Source organism: Bubalus bubalis, chromosome 19, assembly GCF_019923935.1.
Source record: "Bubalus bubalis isolate 160015118507 breed Murrah chromosome 19, NDDB_SH_1, whole genome shotgun sequence".
NCBI classification, from domain to species: Eukaryota; Metazoa; Chordata; class Mammalia; order Artiodactyla; family Bovidae; genus Bubalus; species Bubalus bubalis.
The window spans coordinates 23,687,594-23,712,811 of NC_059175.1; the positions used below are offsets into that span (position 1 = coordinate 23,687,594).

General features: G+C 44.8%; 2 protein-coding genes across 2 annotated transcripts; one reads left to right on the forward strand and one right to left on the reverse strand.

The window, feature by feature from the left end:
* Positions 1-381: 381 nt before the first annotated feature.
* LOC123330514 lies at positions 382-22,475 on the reverse strand. Its single transcript, XM_044932371.1, has 4 exons — positions 22,369-22,475; positions 21,947-22,277; positions 21,602-21,808; positions 382-529 (listed from the first exon to the last, which is right to left on the reverse strand). The coding sequence occupies exons 1-4, from the start codon at positions 22,473-22,475 to the stop codon at positions 443-445; spliced, it is 732 nt and encodes a 243-aa protein (XP_044788306.1). The 3' UTR covers positions 382-442.
* CCNO (cyclin O) lies at positions 22,275-24,638 on the forward strand. The gene is made up of 3 exons (XM_006074159.4): positions 22,275-22,857; positions 23,494-23,679; positions 24,130-24,638. Exons 1-3 carry the CDS (start codon positions 22,474-22,476, stop codon positions 24,613-24,615), a joined length of 1,056 nt encoding a protein of 351 aa, XP_006074221.4. The 5' UTR covers positions 22,275-22,473; the 3' UTR covers positions 24,616-24,638.
* Positions 24,639-25,218: the final 580 nt, after the last annotated feature.

Below are 25,218 nucleotides of genomic sequence, written 5' to 3' on the forward strand. Positions count from 1 at the left end.
TCTTGCTTTTTCCATGATCCAGCAGATGTTGGCAATCTGATCTCTGGTTCCTCTGCCTTTTCTAAAACCAGCTTGAACATCTGGAAGTTCACGGTTCATTTATTGCTGAAGCCTGGCTTGGAGAATTTTGAGCATTACTTTACTAGTGTGTGAGATGAATGCAGTTGTGCAGTAGTTTGAGCATTCTTTGGCATTGCCTTTCTTTGGGATTGGAATGGTTTGGAAAACTGACCTTTTCCAGTCCTGTGGCCACTGCTGAGTTTTCCAAATTTGCCTGCATATTGAGTGCAGCACTTTCACAGCATCATCTTTAAGGATTTGAAATAGCTCAACTGGAATTGCATCACCTCCACTAGCTTTGTTCATAGTGATGCTTTCTAAGGCCCACTTGACTTCACATTCCAGGATGTCTGGCTCTAGGTCAGTGATCACACCATCGTGATTATCTTGGTTGTGAAGCTCTTTTTTGTATAGTTCTTCTAGGAACTTTAGATATATTTTTGTGTAGACCAAATGGCACAAATTGTATCTGAAGGACAAAAGATTAGAATTGAGTAGGTACTTAGTGACTATAGTTGACTGTCCATACAGTGGTACCAACCCTCCACGCAGTCAAAAATTTGTGTGTAACTTTGACTCCCCAAAAACTTAACTTCTCCTAGCCTACTGTTGCCCAGAAGCCATACAGCTGATTAACATATATTTTCTATCAGGGCCTCCCTGGTGGCTCAGCTGGTAAAGAATCTGCCTGCAATGCAGGAGACCTGGGTTTGATCCCTGGGTTGGGAAGATCCCCTGGAGAAGGGACCAGCTACCCACTCCAGTACTCTGTGTATAGTCCATGGGGTCACAAAGAGTCAGACTGGAGAATTCCATGGACTGTATAGTCCATGGTGTCACAAAGAGTCAGACTGGAGAATTGCATGGACTGTATAGTCTATGGGGTCACAAAGAGTCAGACACGACTGAATGCTTTTAACTTTCACTTTTCTATGTTATGTCTAACATACATTTTATACATTCATGACATACCTAACTTTTTATTAATTTTTTAAAAACTATTTCTAGGCTTCATGGCTTATCTGCAGGTTTTTAAAATTGTCACAAATGTCAAAAAATTTTCCAACATATTTATTGAAAAAAATCTCTGTAAGTGAACCCACACAGTTCAGACCTATGTTGGCCAAGGGGCAAGTGCATTTGTTGATGAATGAATAAAAGAGGCTGTAACTTGCACTTTATGTGCAGATGAAAGTAAAAATAGTAGCAATCTCTCATTTTAGGTTTCTGCTTGCAGTGTGAGAAGTGAATTGACAGCAAGGAGTCAAATGTGACTGGTTAGGAGTCCGTCTCCAGTGCCATTAATAGAATGGAAATGTTAAATGAAAGAGCTAGATAGGGTGCTGGAGGCAGTTCAACTTGTGAAATACAAGGACATAGAAATTGTGAAGTTGTGCTGGTGGAACTAACGTTAATAGACGACTTTGTGTGTGCATGCTAGTGCCCAAATGTTCTTTGTATACTCACTTATTGAATCTCCACAACAGCCCTACGAGGTAGGTAGTGCATTATCTGCATTTTACAGATGAGGAAACAGGCCTGAGGAAGTGAAATAACTGGTCCAAGATCAGGCTGATAGTAAGAGGCAGAAGCATTATGGCTCTGAAGCCGTTTACATTTCTGAAATGTAACCATTCCTTTGAAAATGTGAAAACAGTGGCTCACATCAGGATTAGGATCGTAGAGTTAGTGTTTCACACAGAGGTGATAGTTACCAGTGTGGGAATGAAGAAGACAACCACCAAAGGAGAGAGCAGATAGAAGATAAGTGATGTTAAAATCTTACAGAACTCCATATTTCAAAATCCACTCACTCCTTTCCATCTCCTCAGCCATAACGCAGACCCACATCACCATCATCTCTCACCTACATCACTAGTAATCTACAAATTTGGCCCTCCCCTTCTTACCTCTCTCTAATCCATCTTCCCTACAACCGTAAGAATGATCTTTTGAAAAAGTTATCTGTTGCTTGGCCGATTCAACCCTTGCTTGGCCTCCCATTGCCCTTAAAGTATGAACTTCAAAACATGCCTGCAAAGCTTTAAGTAATCTGGATCTCGCTACCTTCCAACTCCTCTCCTCTCTACCTCTTCTTGCAGTGCTCCAGCCACACCAGGCTCCTTCGGAATCCCAGAAGATGCCAAGTTGCTTTTTAATTATTTATACATGTTCTTTGTTCTGGTTCTTTATCACATAGACTATTCTGTTCCTTTGCTGTCTTCACAGACCACCCTACTGACTTCCTCACTGATGACCCTGCTGAAGTGTAGCTCCCCCTTTTAATCACTCAACACACATACTCTTCTCAGAAGGTACCATCTGCCTTCTGTCTTCTCCCACAGGACCACAGACTGCATTTTGACTGCTTTCCTGTGCTACTGTATACTGGTTGTGGCACATACAGGCATTCAATAAATGTCTGCTGAAGATGAATGAGGTATGAGGAGGGGCAGCATCGCGCATTCTTGCCAAAGTCCAGGAAGGAGAGTTTCTGGGAAGCAAGGGTATTGTCAACAGATGTTATGGACTAAGAAAAGACTTCCAGATTTCATAAGCAGGTCCCACTTTTGAGAGCAGTGTTTGAATTAAGGCTGGCAAGGAAGGACACTGAGAGGTCCCTCAGCCACCTACACTTTCAGTGGTTTGCTAAAGGCGCTTGCAGGACTACTGTGATAGAGAAAGATACAGTAGGATCAGCCAGGGGAAGACACTTCAGAGGGAGTCTGGAGGAATCTACCAACAGGCTTTCTCCGTGTTGTGCAATGTCTCTGCCCAGAGAAGTTTGTTGGAGACTCGAAGTCCAAGGATTTTACTGAGGGCTGGTTACAGGCACAAAGACCAAAATCATAACTATCAAAATTCCAGACTCCCAGAAGGAAAGCAGGCATTCAGTGCCTCAAGCAGAAAAAAAGCGTTATCTGAAATGCAAGGAATTTTTCAAAAACCAAATTCTCAGGCTCCAGCCAAGAGCCAGCCCTGCAAACAGACCCGTCTAAAGACAGTAACCCCAGGGCTGCTGTGTTTAAAACTCTTGCCTGCACAGTCACAAAGCTACCAAATCCATTCCCACAAAGGATTTTTAGAGAATGATTACAAACTAAAAGGTAGGGCACCAAATGAAAAATACTCCTTACAGATGTGATGAAGAAACACAAAGCATAAGAGGTTGAAGAAGGAGATACTTGAGGATAAAAGAAGACCTTCACTGATTTGCAGATAAATAACTAGCTGAGGTTGAGGATAATATTATCATTGGAAGGAGCCCAAGAAAGAACTAAAGAAGAATATAGAGAACAACTTGAAAAAGCTTTTTGGCTTAACCTACCCAGAAATGCTTAGGGACTTGAGGAGATAAGCAACTTAAGTTAATAAAAGGCTTTTTTGTATTCAAGTGACCTTGGTGTTGGGCTTCCCAAGTGGCTCAGTGGTAAAGAATCTGCCTGCCAATGCAAAAGACGCAAGAGATGCTAGTTCGATCTCTAGGTCAGGAAGGTCTGCTGGAGGAGGAAACGGCAACCCACTCCAGTATTCTTGCCTGGAAAATTTCATGGACAGAGGAGCCTGGTGGGCTACAGTCCAGTCAGTCAGTTCAGTTGCTAAGTCATGTCCAGCTCTTTGCGACTCCATGGACTGCAGCATGCCAGGCTTCTCTGTCCATCACCAACTGCCAGAGCTTGCTCAAACTCGTCCATTGAGTCAGTGATGTCATCCAACCATCTTATCCTGTTGTCCCCTTCTCCTCCTGCCTTCAATCCTTTCCAGCATCAGGGTCTTTCCAATGAGTCAGTTCTTTGCATCAGGTGGCCAAAGTATTAGAGCTTCAGCTTCAGCATCAGTCCTTCCAATGCATATTCAGGACTGATTTCCTTTAGGATTGACTGGTTTGATCTCCTTGCAGTCCAAGGGACTCTCAAGAGTCTTCTCCAACACCACAGTTCAAAAGCAACAATTCTTTGGTATTCAACCTTCTTTATGGTCCAACTCTGACATCCATACATGACTACTGTAAAAACCATAGTTTGACTAGACGAACCTTTGTTGGCGAAGTAATGTCTCTCCTTTTTAATATGCTGTCTAGGTCTGTCATAGATTTTCTTCCAAGGAGCAAGGATTACAAAGAGACACAACTGAGCATGCATATATACACACAACCTTGGGATCTTAGAGTGAAACAGACTCTAATCTATTTTGTCTTTATGGCTTTCTTAATAACATTTTTGTTCTCTTGTTTTATTGTAAAAATATAGTATATAATACATATAACATACAAAATATGTTAATCGATTGTTGACATCATCAATAAGGCTTCCAATCAACAGTGGGCTATTAGTAAAGTTATCTATGATTTTCAGTAGTGTGGCAGGAAAGGGAAGGGTTGGTGCCCCAACCCTACAATGCTGAAGGGTCAACTGCACACTGCAAAATGATCACCACAATAAGTCTTGTTAATATTTATCACTATGGCTATAAAATTTTTTTTCCTTTGTTTTCTTTTTTTAATTCCTTTTTGTTCTTTCTTATGATGAGAACTTTTAAGATCCACAGGACTTTGTGGAAAACAATTATATCGCAGAGGTTCTCCCACAGGAGTGAAAGTCTGGGGCCACATACATCAGGTTCCCCAGTCTGGGGGTCTGACACTGGGAAGAAGAGCCTCCAGAGCATCTGGCTTTGAAGGCCAGCAGGACTTGACCACAAGAACTCCACAGGACTGGGGAAAACAGACTCCACTCTTAGAGGATGCACACAAGCTCTTATCAACACCAGGACCTGGGGGGAAAGAAACAGTGACTGCATAGCAGCCTGGACCAGACCTACCTGCTGATCTTGGAGGGTCTCTTGGGGAAGCAGGAGGCAGCCAGGACTCACTGTGTGGGCAAGGACACCGGTGGCAGAGGTACTAGGGAGTATTCATTGGTGTGAACTGTCCTAGACACAGTCATCTGAGGCCAAGACCTGGCCCCACCCCACAGCCTGTAGGCTCCAGTGCTGGAATGCCTCAGGCCAAACAATCAACATGGCAGGAACACAGAGATGAAGATGAAGCAAGGGAATACCAGAAAAACATATACTTCTGCTTCATTGACTACACTAAAGCTTTTGACTGTGTGGATCACAACAAACTGTGGAAAATTCTTCAAGAGATGGGAATACCAGACCACGTTACCTGCCTCCTGAGAAACCTATATGCAGGTCAAGAAGCAACAGTTAGAACCAGACATGGAACAACAGATGGCTTCCAAATTGAGAAAGGGGTATGTCAAGGCTATATGCTGCCACCCTGCTTGTTTAACTTATATGCAGAGTACATCATGTGAAATGCCAGACTGGATGAAGCACAAGCTGCAATCAAGACTGCCAGGAGAAATATCAATAACCTCAGATATGCAGATGACACCACCCAAATGTCAGAAAGCAAAGAGGAACTAAAGAGCCTCCTGATGAAGGTAAAAGAGGAAAGTGAAAAAGCTAGCTTAAAACTCAACATTCAGGAGACTAAGATCATGGCATCTGGTCCTATCACTTCATGGCAAATAGATGGGGAAAAAATGGAAACAATGACAGACTTTACTTTCTTGGGCTCAAAAATCAACTGTAGACAGAGATTGCAGCCCTGAAATTAAAAGACACTTGCTCCTTAGAAGAAAAGCTATGACAAACCTAGACAGCATATTAAAAAGCAGAGACATCACTTTGCCAACAAAGGTCCATATAGTCAAAGCTATGGTTTTTCCAGTAGTCATGTAAGCATGTGAGAGCGGGACCATAAAGAAGGCTGAGCACTGAAGAATTGATGCTTTGGAACTGTGGTGTTGGAGAAAACTCTTGAGAGTCCCTTGGACTACAAGGAGATCAAGCCAGTCAATTCTAAAGGAATTCAACTCTGGATATCCAATGGAAGGACTGATGCTGAAGTTGAAGCTCCAATACTTTGGCCATCAGATGTGAAGAGTGGACTCATTGGAAACAACCCTGATGCTGGGAAAGACTAAGGGCCAGAAAAGAAGGGGGCAACAGGAGATGAGATAGCTGGATGGCATCAGTGCCTCAATGGACATGAGTTTGAACAAACTCCAGGAGATATAAAGGACCCCAAAACCTGGCGTGCTGCAGTTCATGGAGTCAAAAAGAGTCCTACGTGACTTAGCGACTAAACAACAACAACATACAAAAGGCAGATTCCAATGAAGAGAGCCCGGTCAACTCAGCCCATGCCACTCAGGCACTAGAGAGACCAATCCAAGTGTCAAGTAAGAATCAGAGATAAAGAGAACAACTTCACCAAAGTACCACCCTTAAGAACTAGCTGGTGAAAGTGAAAGTGTTAGTTGTTCAGTTGTGTCCAACTCTTTGCAATCCCATGGACTGTAGCCCACCAGGCTCTTCCATCCATGGAATTCTCCAGGCAAGAATACTGGAGTGGGTAGCCATTCCCTTCTCCAGGGGATCTTCCCGACCCAGAAACTGAACCCAGGTCTCCTACATTGCAGGCAGATTCGTTACTGTCACAGCCATATTAATTTAGACAAACCACACACAAGGCCAAGGAAAACAGGTCCACCGATAAGGGCAGGGCTTCTGGGGTGACAGTCGTAAAGAACTATTGAAAGGAGTAAAGAAAGAGATTTTAAAGTTAGGTTTGGGTAGCCTTGATATTCAGGTTGTGAATTTCTGAGGCCATATAGAAAGAGAATTGCTATATAACAGTATTCATGGGTATGGTAGCTAACAAGTAAAATTCAGTCTAGCGTAGAGACCTCACATACCTGGAAAACACTAAGATATAATCTAGGAGTAAATTGGAATTTTACTAGAGTAAACAATGGTACCAAATTAAAATTCTATCCAGTCAAGAGTCCCCAAAACTAGGTCAAGACAAAGTCACACAAATAGTAGTAGAGCTTTAGACTAGAATCTGTAGGAGGAGGAATCGATGCTGTGTAAATGCATCTGTTCCTAGTTTTGCAACATCAATTCTCTGGATATATTTTCCCCTCAGTTTTATAGTTGATATGTTTGTAAAAGATTCTATTCTAGCCTCTAGATAACAAAAGAGAAAAGGGTCAGGTGAGTGTGGCAACTGTGGGTCCAGTGCGGGCATCTGGACCCTCTGAAGTAAAAGCCAGACAGAATCAGGATTGTCTGTCCATGTCCATCCACTGGGTTTTCCTATGTGGACAAAAAGAAAATGTTGTCTGCTATTTCAGAAAACAACGAGTGTTGCGCCATCAAGCCAGCAGCTGCTGCAGCCCCACCCCAACTGCCTTACTCCCCTCCTCAGTGTACCCTGAAGGGAGTTTAGGATGGAGAAAAACAGGATACTGGCCCTAGATGGTTACGATGGCTATCAAAGGAACAATTTCAATGAGCCCAAACTCTTGCATCTTCCCCTACATAGAAACTGAGAGGGAAATGAAAACCCACTCCAGTATTCTTGCCCGGAGAATCCCATGGACAGAGGAGCCTGGCAGGCTACAGTCCATGGGGTTGCAAGAGTCAAACACAACTTAGCAACTAAAGAGAGAGAGAGATACACAGAAAAGCACTAAAATTATTAATTTGAGATATGTGTTCTTTTGTAATTAGCAGTCATCTTTTTATATATTAGACTACATGTTTTTCTGTGAAGCAAAAACTCCTGGCTCTTTCCATACGTCTTTAGAACAATTCCTCAGAGCTATCTGAGAGGCTGTTTCTGGGCTATAGACCTCAGTAACATCCCTGAATAAAACATATTCTCAATTTCTGGGTTGTGCCTTTCTTTCAGTCGACACCTTTTAGTAGGCCAATTTAATATATTCAAAAGCTGTATGGATTTTGGCATACAGTCATTATGAGATAAAGTATTCCAAAACAAATGATCCATATCCTACTAAAAGGTCACAGGGGCTCCTTAATTTCTATGTATAAGAATTTAGAGACTGGTGGAGACCCACATATTTCACATTTAATTGTAAAATAGAATTATTAATTTACCTCAAACCACAGTCTGTTGAGAGCTATTAAGCAAGGCAATTTTGCTTGGTTACACAAGTCCTTTCTCTTTCTCAGCTAGTTAACATTATATCCCTTCATCCTAAGGCCCTGTGGACAAAGGCATAAGGTGGCATCTCTGGAGGGGAAGAGGGTTGAGAGGGATTGGGGAGGGAGATGAAATATAGCACAAAAGGGGGAAAATCAAGCAGCATAACTTAAGATGAGTTGATCTGGCATGCGTGCTCAGTTGCTTAGTCGTGTCTGACTCTTCGTGACCTCATTGACTTTAGCCCACCAGGCTCCTCTATTCATGGGATTTTCCAGGCAAGAATACTGGAGTAGGTTGCCATTCCCTTTTCTAGGGGATCTTCCCAACCCAAGGATCGGATTGATCCTGGTCTACATTACAGGATAACTTTTTACTGTCTGAGCCACCAGGGAAGCCCCTTGAGTTGGTTTGGGGAGTGGGGTTGGGGGGGGTGTGGAAATTTGCATAGGAAAGAAGAAAATAAAAGGGTGTGAATGAAGAGAAATGATAGTAGAGGAAAATGGGAGGGTGCAGGGCAACACTCTATACACAGAAGAGATGGGACACTTGGGGATATAGAAAGTAGCTTTGCCCTTCTGTTTACGGTTTTGAACTGTAAGTTTGTGCTAAGGTAGAGAGAAATTTTCTTTTGCATCTCTAACATGAGTATCTTATCTAAATAAATGCCAACACATTAAATGTCCAAAACCTAAGGTTAGTTGGCTTCAGGAAATCACTTTGGAGTGAGAGCTGTGTGTCATTGTACATGAAACATCCTGGAATGCTTAACTAAGTGAAGAATGCTATATCCATTTGAAGGGAAACTCTAAGGCTATTAAAAATCATGATCTTGATGAATATTTCATGATTTGGAGGAAAATGCCATGACACCATGTTATGTGATGGGACACAGACAATATATGTGGGCTGCACTGCTTCCTTTTTCCGAGCTTACAAAGAAAGAGCTTATAGACCAGCCTCCTTTGGGTTAGGTTGGGATCATATGATTAGATTTCTCATCAGTGGAAATGTGAGCAAAAATGATGCATCACATTCTAGTCTTAGGCAGTAAAAAAACCACTGCAAATTTGTTAAGCTCACTCTCCTAAACACATGGCTGGAAGCACAGAGCTCCAGAGATGGTGTCTGGCAAAGCAGAAGCAGCTCTGAACAATCTATCTGTACTATACGGTTGGAGGAAAGCTGACCAGAACAGCTGCCTGATCTGTAAGGACTATGCTAAAAGCAAGAAGCTAAGCTTTTTTCTGTTAAGTCATTAAGAGCAGATTTAGTTGTTAGGTCAATGAATACATTAGGATACCAAGCTCTCTCTCTGTCTCTCTCTATCAGATCAGATCAGTCACTCAGTCGTGTCCGACTCTTTGTGACCCCATGAATCGCAGCACGCCAGGCCTCCCTTTCCATCACCAACTCCCGGAGTTCACCCAGACTCACGTCCATCGAGTCAGTGATGCCATCCAGCCATCTCATCCTCTGTCGTCCCCTTCTTCTCCCGCCCCCAATCCCTCCCAGCATCAGAGTCTTTTCCAATGAGTCAACTCTTCGCATGAGGTGGCCAAAGTACTGGAGTTTCAGCTTTAGCATCATTCCTTCCAAAGAAATCCCAGGGCTGATCTCCTTCAGAATGGACTGACTGGATCTCCTTGCAGTCCAAGGGACTCTCAAGAGTCTTCTCCAACATCACAGTTCAAAAGCATCAATTTTTCAGCGCTCAGCCTTCTTCACAGTCCAACTCTCACATCCATACATGACCACAGGAAAACCCATAGCCTTGACTAGACAGACCTTTGTTGGCAAAGTAATGTCTCTGCTTTTGAATATGCTATCTAGGTTGGTCATAACTTTCCTTCCAAGGAGTAAGCGTCTTTTAATTTCATGGCTGCAGTCACCATCTGTAGTGATTTTGGAGCCCAGAAAAATAAAGTCTGACACTGTTTCCCCATCTATTTCCCATGAAGTGATGGGACTAGATGCCATGATCTTCGTTTTCTGAATGTTCAGCTTTAAGCCAACTTTTTCACTCTCCTCTTTCACTTTCATCAAGAGGCTTTTGAGTTCCTCTTCACTTTCTGCCATAAGGGTGGTGTCATCTGCATATCTGAGGTTATTGATATTTCTCCCAGCAATCTTGATTCCAGTTTGTGTTTCTTCCAGTCCAGCGTTTCTCATGATGTACTCTGCATATAAGTTAAATAAACAGGGTGACAATAAACAGCCTTGACGAACTCCTTTTCCTATTTGGAACCAGTCTGTTGTTTCATGTTCAGTTCGAACTGTTGCTTCCTGACCTGCATACAGATTTCTCAAGAGGCAGACCAGGTGGCTGGTATTCCCATCTCTTTCAGAATTTTCCACAGTTTATTGGGATCCACACAGTCAAAGGCTTTGGCATAGTCAATAAAGCAGAAGTAGATGTTTTTCTGGAACTCTCTTGTTTTTTCCATGATCCAGCGAATGTTGGCAATTTGATCTCTGGTTCCTCTGCCTTCTAAAACCAGCTTGAACATCAGGAAGCTCACGGTTCACATATCGCTGAAGCCTGGCTTGGAGAATTTTGAGCATTACTTTACTAGCATGTGAGATGAGTGCAATTGTGTGGTAGTTTGAGCGTTCTTTGCTAAGTTTTCCAAATTTGCTGGCATATTGAGTGCAGCACTTTCACAGCATCATCTTTCAGGATTTGGAATAGCTCAACTGGAATTCCATCACCTCCACTAGCTTTGTTCGTAGTGATGCTTTCTAAGGCCCACTTGACTTCACATTCCAGGATGTCTGGCTGTAGGTCAGTGATCACACCATCGTGATTATCTGGGTCATGAAGATCTTTTTTGTACAGCTCTTCTGTGTATTCTTGCCATCTCTTCTTAATATCTTCTGCTTCTGTTAGGTCCATACCATTTCTGTCCTTTATTGAGCCCATCTTTGCATGAAATGTTCCCTTGGTATCTCTGATTTTCTTGAAGAGATCTCTAGTCTTTCCCATTCTGTTGTTTTCCTCTATTTCTTTGCATTGATCACTAAAGAAGGCTTTTTTATCTCTTCTTGCTATTCTTTGGAACTCTGCATTCGGATGTTTGTATCTTTCCTTTTCTCCTTTGCTTTTCGCTTCTCTTCTTTTCACAGCTATTTGTAAGGCCTCCCCAGACAGCCATTTTGCTTTTTTGCATTTCTTTTCTATGGGAATGGTCTTGATCCCTGTCTCCTGTACAATGTCACGAACCTCATTCCATAGTTCATCAGGCACTCTATCTATCAGATCTAGGCCCTTAAATCTATTTCTCACTTCCACTGTATAATCATAAGGGATTTGATTTAGGTCATACCTGAATGGTCTAGTGGTTTTCCTACTTTCTTCAATTTAAGTCTGAATTTGGCAATAAGGAGTTCATGGTCTGAGCCACAGTCAGCTCTGGCCGGGAGGAGATACCCCACGCCCCAAGCCTGAGGCCAAGGGCGGTGGGGGGGAGGAGCAACCGCACGACCAAGGCCAGGGGCGGTGGCTGGAGGACCAACCCCATGTCCAAGGAGCCGTGGCTGCGCCCGCGCAAGAGGGCCTAGAGGAGCTATCCCACATTGAAGGTCAGGAAGGGCGGTGGTGAGGAGATACCCCTCGTCCAAGGTAAGGAGCAATGGCTGCGCTTTGCTGGAGCAGCCGTGAAGAGATACCCCACGCCCAAGGTAAGAGAAACCCAAGTAAGATGGTAGGTGTTGCAAGAGGGCATCAGAGGGCAAACACACTGAAACCATACTCACAAAAAACTAGTCAATCTAATCACACTAGGACCACAGCCTTGTCTAATTCAATGAAACTAAGCCATGCCCGTGGGGCAACCCAAGACGGGCGGGTCATGGTGGAGAGATTTGACAGAATGTGGTCCACTGGAGAAGTGAATGGCAAACCACTTCAGTATTCTTGCCTTGAGAACCACATGAACAGTATGCAAAGGCAAAATGATAGGATACTGAAAGAGAAACTCCCCAGGTCAGTAGGTGCCCAATATGCTACTGGAGATCAGTGGAGAAATAACTCCAGAAAGAATGAAGTGATGGAGCCAAAGCAAAAACAATACCCAGCTGTGGATGTGACTGGTGATAGAAGCAAGGTCCGATGCTGTAAAGAGCAATATTGCATAGGAACCTGGAATGTCAGGTCCATGAATCAAGGCAAATTGGAAGTGGTCAAACAAGAGATGGCAAGAGTGAATGTGGACATTCTAGGAATCCGCGAACTGAAATGGACTGGAATGGGTGAATTTAACTCAGATGACCATTATATCTACTACTGCGGGCAGGAATCCCTCAGAAGAAATGGAGTAGCTATCATGGTCAACAAAAGAGTCCAAAATGCAGTACTTGGATGCAATCTCAAAAACGACAGAATGATCTCTGTTCATTTCCAAGGCAAACCATTCAATATCACAGTAATCCAAGTCTATGCCCCAACCAGTAATGCTGAAGAAGCTGAAGTTGAATGGTTCTATGAAGACCTACAAGACATTTTAGAACTAACACCCAAAAAAGATGTCCTTTTCATTATAGGGGGTTGGAATGCAAAAGTAGGAAGTCAAGAAACACCTGGAGTAACAGGCAAATTTGGCCTTGGAATACGGAATGAAGCAGGGCAAAGGCTAATAGAGTTTTGCCAAGAAAATACACTAGTCATAACAAACACCCTCTTCCAACAACACAAGAGAAGACTCTATACATAGACATCACCAGATGGTCAACATCGAAATCTCTCTCTCTCTCTCTCTCTCTCTCTATATATATATATATATATATATATGAAAAGCAGAGACATTATTTTGTCAACAAAGGTCCGTCTAGTCAAGGCTATGGTTTTTCCAGTGGTCATGTATGGATGTGAGAGTTGGACTATAAAGAAAACTGAGCGCCGAAGAACTGATACTTTTGAACTGTGGTGTTGGAGAAGACTCTTGAGAGTCCCTTGGACTGCAAGGAGATCCAACCAATCCATTCTAAAGGAGATCAGTCCTGGGTGTTCATTGGAAGGACTGATGTTGAAGCTGAAACTCCATTCCTTTGGTCAACTGATGTGAAGAGCTGAGTCATTTGAAAAGACTCTGATGCTGGGAAAGATTGAGGGCAGGAGGAGAAGGGGACAACAGAGGATGAGATGGCTGGATGGCATCACCGACTCAATGGACATGGGTTTGGGTGGACTCCTGGAGTTGATGATGGACAGGGAGGCCTGGTGTGCTGCGGTTCATGGGGTCACAAAGAGTCGGATACAACTGAGCGACTGAACTTTACTGACATAGTATATCCTACTGTGTGTGTGTATATATATATATACACACACACATATATGTATGAAGAGCTTGATTTTGTTAATAAAAAGTATATATAAAAACATGTATTATATGTATGTGTTTAGATGTTTACACACAAGTAACTGAAAGATATATACTGTAATGTCAATGTTTTCTCTTATAAAATTGTAATCATAAAATTCTCTATTCATTATGAGATTTTTCTAATTGTACTGCAATAAACATGCATTACTTTTCTAATCAGAAGCACATAATAAATGTTATTAATGAGAAAGCATGAGGCCAAGCTCAGGGCATACACTGAATGAACACTGAGAGATAAGCTGAAAAGCATTTCTGGTCAGTATCAGCCATATTAGAGGAAAGAGTAGATGCTACTGTCTCTCCTCTTCCTGGAAAATCTAGCTACTTAAGAATGACTGTATATCTCCAAAATAAGTTATACAAGTTCTCTAAACATGTTACTTTGGAGAAAAACAGTTTTCACAGTTCTATGTGAAACTTGTATTGAACATATCACCAAAAAGACAACCTCTAACTGGTCTTTGCATTACAAATTTTTTTACACATATACATTCTTTTTAAATATTCTTTTCCATTATGGTTTATCACAGGATCCTGAGTATGGTTCCCTGTGCTATACATTAGGACCTTGTTGTTTATCCTTAAGTTACAAACTGATGTTACTATATAGGACACAACACCTGCAGACAAAATGTCTGGAACACATTGACAGCACAATGTCCGGAACAAAAGCCAGATTTTCCACAAATGATTCACATGTGTATACCTCGAAGCTGATACAGAAACAGCAGACAATCAACATACAGAAATGCAGATTATAATGCCAAATAAAAATGAAAATTTGTCAGTCTCACCAAAAGTAGTAGAAAACATTTTTCCTGAGGGATATAACTTTAACACCCAGACCTGCCACATGGGGAGAAAATCCATCCATATGGTTCATTCATTTCAAATCTGCATAGCTGAACTCACTCAGAGACTGGACGGTGCTCCCAACAGGGCAGCCTAACCTGCTGCATGCTGAGTGCCTTTGTTAACTGCAGGCCCTTGGTGCCTTTTCTCATAAATTCTGAGAAACATACGATGAGGTGGCCTTCACCAGCTCCTCTATTTTGATCTGCACCCTGTGATTTGACATCCAAGTAGGCGCACTGCATACTGTGCCCTTCAGCCGTCCTCTTTGTTGCTTTTCAACAAGACCAGCTTTGCTTTACTTTTGGGACAGGCGGTTGTTTTCCCAGGGACTGAAGACACTAATTGCTACCCTCTTTGTTTTCTGTGTGGTAGAGAAAGAAGAGATATGATAGATCTGCCCTATTCAACAGAGAAACCTGAGCTTATATTAACACAGGATGCCCCACTGGAGAGAAGGAGGCTCTCCTTTAGAGCAGCGGCCCAGGGTGCATTCAAAGTCTTCTCTTAGTTCTTCCTTTGTTGTTGTTTTTTCGCTCAGTCATGTCCAACTCTTTTGTGACCTCGCTGATTATAACCCACCAGGCTTCTCTGTCCGTGGGATTTTCCAGGTAAGAATACTGGAGTGGATTGACATTTTCTTCTCCAGGAGACTTTCCCAACTCGGGGATTGAACCTGTGTCTTCTGCATTGGCAGGTCGATTCTTTATCACTGAGCCACCTAGGAAGCCCTGCTGCTGCTGCTAAGTCACGTCAGTTGTGTCTGACTCTGTGCAACCCCATAGACGGCAGCCCACCAGGCTCCTGTCCCTGGGATTCTCCAGGCAACAATACTGGAGTGGGTTGCCATTTTCTTCCCCAGTGCATGAAAGTGAAAAGTGAAAGTGAAGTCGCTCAGTCGAGTCCAACTCTTCACGATCCCATGGACTGTAGCCTACCAGGCTCTTCCGTCCATGGGATTTCCCAGGCAAGAGTACTGGAGTGGGGTGCCATTGCCTTCTCCTAGTTCTCCCTTATTGTTGTTCAGTCGCCAAGTTGTGTCTTTGTGACCCCGTGCCCTGCAGCACACCAGGCTTCCCTATCTTTTCCTATCTCCCAGAGTTTGCTCTAAGTTCTCCCTTAGTGCTTAGTAAATACAGAACAGGGAGTTCCCTGGCAGTCCAGGAGTTGAGATTTTGCCTTCCAGTGAAAGGGTGCGGGTTTGACCCCAGTTAGAGAGCTAAGATCCCACAAGCCTTGTGGCCAAAAACAACCAACCACCAAAACACAAAACAGAAGCAATAATGTAACAAATTTAATAGAGACTTTAAAAAAAATGGTCCACATCAAAAAAATCTTTAAAATAAATAAGGAAACAAACAATAAATAAATATAGAACAGCATCAGGATGAATGTCCAGTCTAGAATCGCAGACTTGGGTTTAAGGCCTGGTATTCCATTACTAGTTGTGAATCTTCAAGCAAGCTCCTTAACCTCTCTAAAGATTCTCTCATCTGGAAAACGGGGACAGGAACTGTACCTAGCTCATACAGTTCAGGCAATAGGTAAATGCTACAACAAATAGAAGTGCAACCTAACCAAGCATGAGAACTCAGTGCATGTTGGCAATAACGGGGTCTTACAGGACGTGGCTCTATGCCCAGTTTTACTTCACCTGCTCATCCCCTCACCCCAACTCCAGTTACATTGGGCTCTTCACTATTCCTCCTCACGCAGGAGTTGCTCATACCTCAGGACCTTTTGCACCAGCTATCCTATCTGGCTAGGGTGCTTTCCCCTCCATTCCCCCACTTCTTAGAGGTCTCTGCTCCAAACTTCCCAATGAGCTTTATGTGACCAACTTGTTTAATCCTGCAACTCTCAATGTCCCCGTCCCTATACCCTTTGTCTCTCCTTGCACCGCCATCCTGTATAAGCTCCACAAAGGCAGGGATGTCTGTCACTTCTGTTTGCTGATATAATCCAAGATCCAAAACAAAAGCCTCATATATGAAGCAATACAACTTTGCTCCCAGAATACCCAGGCCTTGTCTTATTCTTACCCACTCTTGTCTAATGTCCATATATGACAGCTATCGCCACTTTTCAGGCCTCTCCTAAGGGCCCCGGTTTGTAACTTTCCATTCATCTGTATATGAAAAATGCCATTTAAAAAACAGATTTATACTACTTTTTCAGTTTTTCTCAATGGCCACTTCTGACTCAGGCCCTGAAAGGACAGGCTGCTGCTAGAGACCTCCCACCTCAATATTATATCTTCCTTCTCATATGTGGCAAAATGACATACACTTTACAGAAGAAAACTTCTTAAATGTTATCCAAGGTGATGCTTATTTAGAGGGTTATATCTCTAATTCAGCCCTTCAAAGATCAGCCTCAGATTTCAAATGAAGTCCAGTGGAACTGTAATATGAATAGCAGCCTCCTTGCCCCTTGCAACTATAAACATACATCAACATATAGGCCAGCTATATGTGAGATAGTATATATATGTAATACATATATGTATTAACACACTGAATGACATGTTTTATTTTCCTCAGCCAACCTGGATGGCAAAATAACCCACATACTTTAGCTAGGAAAATTCATAATTATACCAGCAGGTAACTCATATTGAGTACTACATGAGCACATTATATGCCTTATCTAATCCTCACAACAATTTTTTTAATGCTTAAAATTATTTAAGTGGCAAATGTCATGTTATTTATTTTTAATGATAATGAGGGAACAAAAGAATGTAGTATTAATACATATTGTTGTTCAGTCGCTAAGTCGTATACGACTCTGTGGCCTCAAGAACTGTGGAAAACCAGACTTCTGTGTCCTCCACTATCTCCTAGAGTTTGCTCAAATTCATGTCCATTGAGTCAGTGATGCTCTAATCATCTCATCCTCTGCCACCCTCTTCTACTTTTGCCTTCAGTCTTTCACATCCGAGTCTTTTTAAGTGAGTTGGCTCTTTGCATCAAGTGGCCAGAGTATTGGAACTTAAGTATTGGGATACTCTTACTACCACTTTTTTTTAAGAGACTTTAACACTTCATTACCAAATGACAAAACAATTGGAAAATAAGCAAGGATATAGAATTCCATAACACCATCAAACACAGAATCTACATTTATAGAACAATAAAACCAATAACAGCAAAATACACATTATTTTCAAATTCCCATAGAATACATACTAAGATAGATCACATTCCGGCCACAAAATAAATCCCAACATTTAAAAGAATTGAAATCACACTAGAATTGACTACCTCATTTTTTTAACAGCTGTGGAAGCTGAGGAATAAAGAGGTTGAATAACTTGCCCCTCTTTACAGAGTTTGTGCACTGCATACCAAGGCTTCAAATCCAAGCAGTTGGACTCCAGAACCAAAGCTATTAACCATTACATGCTACCACCTGTGCCGGGCTGATTGCCACAGATGGATGTGAATTGGGAGAAAGAGTACATGCATGCACGAGGAAAGAAGTACTTGAGCATGTGTGCTAAACCCTTAATGAACTGGTAACTGGCAAAGCACCAAGAAGGCAGGTAACAGGTGTGGACATTTAGATGTGTCAGTAAAATGTCTGGATTTTTTAAAAGGTGCTGAAAATTCCTGCCCTTTGTTTACTAAATACCAGCAAAACTTGTCTGATTTCAAGTACCTTAAATACTTCTCAATTTGGGCACTTACATACATGAATAGAAAAGAGAGTCTTAAGCAAATATTTCTAAGGCTTCCCAGGTGGCACTAGTGGTGAAGAACCTACCTGCCAACTCAGGAGACATGAGAGACACGGGTTCGATCCCTGGGTTGGGAAGATCCCCTGCAGAAGGAAATGGCAACCCTCTCCAGTATTCTTGCCTGGAGAATATTTTTAGTGACATCAAAACTGAGTTTAAGACTCATGTGAGGTGCTAACAAAGTTGTTCATATCTAAGTAGCAACCCACTTGCTTTGTTTGCTGAAACAAGGTATTGCCAGGAAATGCCATCTTCCCCCTTCAGTCTCCCATCCTAGACCTGGGGTAGTGTGAGGATAGGGGCTTTGATGGAAGCTTAAATAAAAAAAAAAAAAATAAGATTGGTTCCATTATATTAATACTCACTTGCAAATTTCATAAACAACACCTGAAAATAAGCAGGGTCAAATCTTGGCTAAGCAGTTTTCATCATAGCAGCTTGGGTTTAATTAGGTTTTACGTTTTTAAAGTAATTTAGATTTACCTAATGCCCTTAAGATGTACTGGGCCCAGGTCCCAGAAAGATTAACAAGCAGAAATTAATTTTAGAGACTCTTCATAGGAAAAATAGAACACCCTCAGCTTGAACTACAATTACTGTACCTAAAGGCCTCCAGTTTTGCTTCCTCCAATCCATTTCCCACACATCAGAATAATATTTTTCTAAAACAAAAGGCAGATCATGTCTCTTCCTTGGTCAAGCACCTTCAGTGGCTTCGCTTCAGGTAAAGTCTAAACATTTAACGTAGACTACAAGGAATTGCATGATCTTGCTATTGAAGGAGTTGTTGTTTAGTTGCAAAGTCGTGTCTGGCTCTTTTATAACCCTATGGACTGTAGCCTGTCAGGACTCCTCTGTCCATGGGATTTCCCAGGCAAGAATACTGGAGTGGCTTGCCATTTCCTTGGCATTTCCAGGGGATCTTTCCAACCCAGGGATCAAACCCGCCTCTCCTGCATTGCAGGTGGATTGTTTACCACCAGGGAAGCCCATTGAAGGAGTAGAGCATTGTGATTATGGAGCATAGAGCTAGGCTGTCTCCATTTGAATCCTAGTTCTGCCATTTACTCTCTTCATGATCTTTCCTGTCTATGCTTCAGTTTTTCTTCTCTGTAAAATGGGGATAATAATATACTCTATCTCATAGCGTTGTGAAGAGTAAGTATTATATATAGATAGATAGATACAGAGAGCATGTACACAACACAGTACCTGGCACATAAAAAGTTTTATATAAATATTAGCTACAATCTCTTATCTCCCTTATTCTCTTCCCTTCTCCCCAACTCTGTGTTCCAGCCATTCTGCATCTGATAGGCCCGAGAATGTCTCAAGAATCATTCTTACAGACCTTCCCACATCCTGCTTCTCTATTTGAAATACTTGCTGCCAAATCTCCCTTCCATCTTCTTTCCACCCGCATCCTTCTATCTTTGCCTAACCACCACTTGCTTTGGGAAACCTTTCCAGTCCAGACCAGTTGTTTCTACCATGGGCTTCCACAGCTCCAGACAGGACTGCCAGAGGTTAGAAGGTCCGGTTAAAATTGAATGTCAGTTAAACAACAAATACTCTTCTAGCATAAGTAAAGCCCATGCAATATTTGGATTTTGGATAAAGAATGAACAATTTTTCAGTATAACTATGTACAATGCAATATTTGAGACACACTACACATTTATTCATCTGACATTCAAATTTAACTGGGAGTCCTGTATTTCATCTGTCAACCTCACACACAGGCGATCCTATAATGTCACCCTTACTACACTTTAGTAATTTTAAAAGAAGACAAGTGGTTTTGTTTCCCCCACTAGAGTGTGAAATCTGTGAGGGCAGGGCCTGGGCAACCTTGCTCATTGTTTTGGACCAGGCATGGCAGGTATTCCACAAATACATTCCTGGCAGGCAGGCATGGCCTGAGGAATACAGCCATCAGGCCAAAGCTCAGGCACCCCCTATTACCAGTTAACTCTAACAACAGGCAAACTCTCTAACAGGACAAAGCATTTCAACAGGTACCGTTAATCTCATGTCCTCAGGTGGATAAAATGGTGGTACTGCTTTTCAGAGTATTGCCAGTGTGATAGTACCGACTCCCCAAGGACAGTTTTAAGATGACCCTACTATTTTATATTCAAAAAAGGACTGCGTTTTCACACCTTTTTCACTTGACTCTTTTTTGTCAGTTTTTTTTTTGTTTTTTTTTTTGATGTGGACCCCTTTTAAAGTCTTTATTGCATTTGTTACAATATCGTTTTCGTTTCAGTTTTCTGGCTGCAGGGCCTTTGGGATCTTAGTTCCCTGACCAAGGATTGAACCCGCACCTGCATTAGAAGGTGAAGTCTTAACCAATGGACCACCAGGAAAGTCTCAAATGTTTTTGTTTTTCTTTCTTTTCTTTTTCTTTTTTTGTGACATCACATGACTTGCGTGATTTGAGTTCCCTGACCAGGGATTGAACCCAGGGCCCCAGCAGAACAATAGCAGAGTCCTAACCACTGGACCACCAGGGAATTCCTCACTTGACTTTTAAGGCAAGTATTAATACCCACATCTAACAGATGGGGAAACAGAGGCTCTGAGAAGGTAAGCAACTGGTCCAAGATGACCAATAAAAGGGAGCAACCATTTTGGGTTTACATCTGGGTAATTACCCTTTACATCTAGGCCAATGTAAAGAATCAGAATCTTTATGTTCTTCCTCTTCTCCTAGACACCCTCTCAAAAAAGAAGTCTGATATCTGACTCCTCTCCAAAGATTTAATCGCTCCTTCTAAAAAAGATTCCCCAACAACAGCCTGAGAGGAGACAAGGAGGCCTGGCATCTGCATTTTGAAATGCAAGTCTTAACTAATCTCTCATGTTATAAATGACACTATTTAGGTCTGAAGACTAAAGACCTTGCTAGGAAATAGGAGTAACACTGACCAGAACCTGAAACCTGTCCCTTTTCTTTTACCTGAATCTCTAGAAGACATCACCCCACATATTTCTGGGAACAAGGATTTACACCTTGATTACATATATCTGTTAGCTTTCTTCTGGAATGAAAATGGCAGAATCTGCTCTCAATACAGCACCTAGTAACTCATCTCTTGGAGCACTCTGCAAAATTCATCAGCCAGAGGGTATGCAGGCTTTCTGCCACTGGGAGATGCCTGTAAGGCTGACTAGATGCTATTTGTGCCTCTTGTCCCAAAGGATCTGAGCTCCTTAAGAATATTCACTCAGGCCAGAGAAGCACTGTTGTCTCTACCAGGACAGGAAGCTGTCATCTAATCCAGTCTTTCTCGCCAGGACGCTCCTAGCCTCCCCAACCTCAGTTCTACTTCTCTAAGCTTCTGAAGGAAGCTTCCTCAAAGAAAACTTCCATTTTGAAGAAGAAACGGGAAGCACGTTATAACCAAGAAAGATTGGGCCTCCAGGGGCAGAGGGTCAGAAGTTAATGATCTAAAACCTAACAGGCTGTGAGCAATTCAATAAAGCTAGAAATGCAACCCCCAGAGAATACGCAGTTCTTAAACTGCTGCAGCTTACTTGGTTTTGGGGGGGAAATACGCAGAAAGTATTCCAGGGCCGTGGACGCGCTGCTGGAGGTTCCTCGGGCAGTCTTCTGTAAGGCGCACGAATACCTGCTGGCTGACTGGCTGAACTGGCCCCTGGAGATACAGCAGCGCCCAGGAACCTTCGGAGGCTCTGCTCCCCGGCCCAGCGAAATGAGAGATACTGACTACTCAGGCCTGCCTAAAATGAAAATCACAAAAGCAATTGAATTATCATTATTGCTTGTATGGGTCACTGAAGTAAACTTCTGTGCTGACCGAATTCTAGCTGGAGGCTTCGTTTGGAGCTGGGAAGTGTGACCTTTACAAAATTACCGACCTGGATTAGAGACGGCATAGAAGGTGCTCGCACGTGTCGAGACCATCTGGTCAAGTTGAGGAGATGCCCTCGGGGAAATCTTTTTCCCGGGCGCACAGTAGAGCCCCTCAGCTGGATTCTGCGTTCACCTGGCCTCACCGCCGCCCCGCCTCTACTCCTACCCCACGCGGCGCGGGCAAATCCCGCCGGCAGCCGGGTGTAGTTGCTCAGGTAACAAGGGATGCGCTGGGGGCCGGGGGCGCAAGGCGAGAGCTCTCGGCCCGCGGTAGCTACCCCTCCCCGGTGCAGACGCAGGAGGCTAAATGTGCCAGCTGCGCGCTCGCGAGCGGGTCTTTAGCCGGGAAAGCGCGGTTTTCGTGGGGCTCTCGGCTCAGCCAGTGAGAGGCTGGGGGTGTGGCCGAGGGAACTCGCAGGCAGAGTACTTACGGGCTGGCGGCGAGTCTGGACTGGTCTCCTCTGCACTCCTGGGCGCGCGGGTCCACCTTCTCCGCAGCCCGGGAGTCATAGAACGGCCGTCCGACTTCATCATGGTGACCCCCGGCCCCACCAGCCCCACCAGCCCCATGAGTCCCGCCGCCTGGGCTGCGAGGCAGGACGCCCGGAACCTCCGCGCCCCGGTGAAGAAGAGCCGGCGCCCACGCCTACGAAGGAAGCAGCCGCTGCAGCCGCTTAACATAAGCCCGCTCCCGGGAGACTCTGGCGTTTGCGACCTGTTCGAGTCCCCCAGCTCCGGCTCGGATGGCACAGATAGCCCCGCCGCGCGAGGCTGCAGCCCCGTGCCGGGTGCCGCCCAGCAGCTGGCGCAGCTCGATCTGCAGACCTTCCGCGACTACGGTCAGAGCTGCTACGCCTTCCGCAAGGCGCGGGAAGGCCGCTTCCACCCGCGGGAGTCGCTGGCGCGGCAGCCACAAGTGAGGCGCTGGCGGAGCCAGCTCTCCGCCACCGCTCCTCCTCCTCTCCCGGGCTCTTTCTTTTCCTGCTCTGTCCACCCTCCGCGGCGCCCCGGCCCTCGCCAGCCCAGCTTCTCTCCCTCCCTCCGCCCGGGTCGGAGCGAGAAAGAGCTTTGAAGGGCCGGGCCATCAGCCTCATTTTACAGATGGAGAAAAGAGGGGCCTGGACGGCCTCAGTGACAGGCCCGAGGTCTCCAAACTGGATAGCAGGGACCCGGTAGAATGCAGAGGAGTTACGACAGTTTCTAGGTTCGAGTCCGGACTCCTACCCACCCCGGCAAGTTACTTAACAATCTGAAGCTTGCTTCTTCATTTGCCAAGTGTGGGGACCCTTTGAATTGCTGAGAGGATTACACGAGGTAACGTGTATCCGCACTGGGCACAGCGCCAGGCATGAATCCAGGCGTCCCGGCGCCCAGCCCCGCCTGTGCTCTCCTCGGCGGCGCTGCGCACCTGTTCCCAGTTTCCAGCACCTCTGGCCTTTTCCTTTGTTTTTCGCCTCCCTCCGGGGACGCTCCGGGTCTTGGTGCCCTGTCCCTTCAACAGTCCCTCTGAGCCCTAGGCTCAGCGGGTCCGCCTCCTTCCTCCCTCCGGCAGGTGACGGCGGAGTCCCGCTGTAAGCTGCTCAGCTGGCTAATCCCTGTGCACCGCCAGTTCGGCCTTTCCTTCGAGTCGCTGTGCCTGACGGTGAACACTCTGGACCGCTTCCTTAGCACCACGCCCGTGGCTGCAGACTGCTTCCAGCTGCTCGGGGTCACTTCTCTGCTCATCGCTTGCAAACAGGTACCTCCTCATGGGGTCTCTGGCTCTCCAGTGCACTAGACTGAACGCTAGGCTCCCTGAACTCATTTTGGCAGAGGTTTGCACACTTACCTTAACTTCACAACTACCCCCCGCCCCGCCCCGACCAAACGAACAATCCTTTCACTCAGTACCCAAAGAAAAAAGCCAAGTCTCCACAGCTCTCCGTAGCCTCTCTATTATAGTCGCGGGGCGGGGGCGGTGTGGGGGGAGGGAAATCTGCCAAATTTCTCAAACCTGTTTTCTGCGCGACGGTAGTTAGAGAAACTGCGCAGAAAGTATACCCCAGACAACTACAGTGGAAGTATGGAGAGAGGAAGCCCTCACATATCTCTCTGGAAGGGATGGGGGGAGTCCTTGTTCGCCTGGGGCGGGGGGAGGGCTTTGGCCCCGGATGCTGCACGACGAGGACTGAGTGTCTTTGTATTACAGGTGGAGGTGCACCCGCCTCGCGTGAAGCAGCTTCTGGCCCTGTGCTGCGGTGCCTTCTCCAGGCAGCAGCTCTGCAACCTCGAATGCATCGTGCTGCACAAACTGCATTTCAGCCTGGGCGCTCCCACCATCAGCTTCTTCCTGGACCATTTCACGCACGCGCGCGTGGAGGCCGGGCAGGCCGAGGTCTCCGAAGCCCTGGAAGCGCAAGCCTTGGCGCGCGGGGTGGCGGAGCTGAGCCTGGCTGACTACGCTTTCACCAGCTACACCCCCTCCCTGCTGGCCATCTGTTGCCTGGCGCTGGCCGACCGCATGCTGCAGCTTTCTCGCCCCATGGACTTGCGCCTGGGCGGGCACCCTGAGGCGGCGCTGCAGGACTGCCTGGGCAAGCTGCAGCTTCTGGTAGCCATAAACGGAACCTCCCTGACTCATATGTTGCCCCTCCAGATCCGAGAGAAGTGCTGCCTTTCCTCGAGCTTGAAATAAAGTAGACCCTTGGTCTCCTTTGATCCCCTCTTGGCTGTTGGACCTTTCCCATTGCACTGAAAGAGTACAGTACTGACCCAAAGAGGGGCTTTCAGGGGTCCCACTTAGTCTCCAGGTCATCCTGCAGGTTGTATAGTGTAAGGTAGTAGCATCGCATTGTGTTGCTAAGAGCACAGGAGAGAAAAGCAAATCTCTCCTCAATAAACAGGCTGTCTTGGTGGTTTATCTGAATATTACAAATGCAAGCATTTGTCCAGAAGAGGGAAGGTGAAAGCAAGGCAAGAATAGAGGTGGTCAGTAACTAAGGAGAGCACCTTCCTCCCTCGGGGCATCTCGGTTTGGAAACACCAGGTCCCTTGAGGTTTCTGTAGCCAGTTACAAGGCGAGTCAGGTTCACTTGTTGGCCTGAAACCAGGGACCCTCTTGTTAGGAAGTTGAAGACTGCTTACTCCTAGAGATTCAAAGGGGGTGGGGGGGTGTGAGACTGAAAATGCACTGCAGCCCATGTTTATGGGGGCGGGAGGGGGAGGGCGCAAAGCACACTGCTGGTGCCTGGAGACGCCAAACTGACAAACTTTGGGACCAGGCAGTGCCATTAGCTAG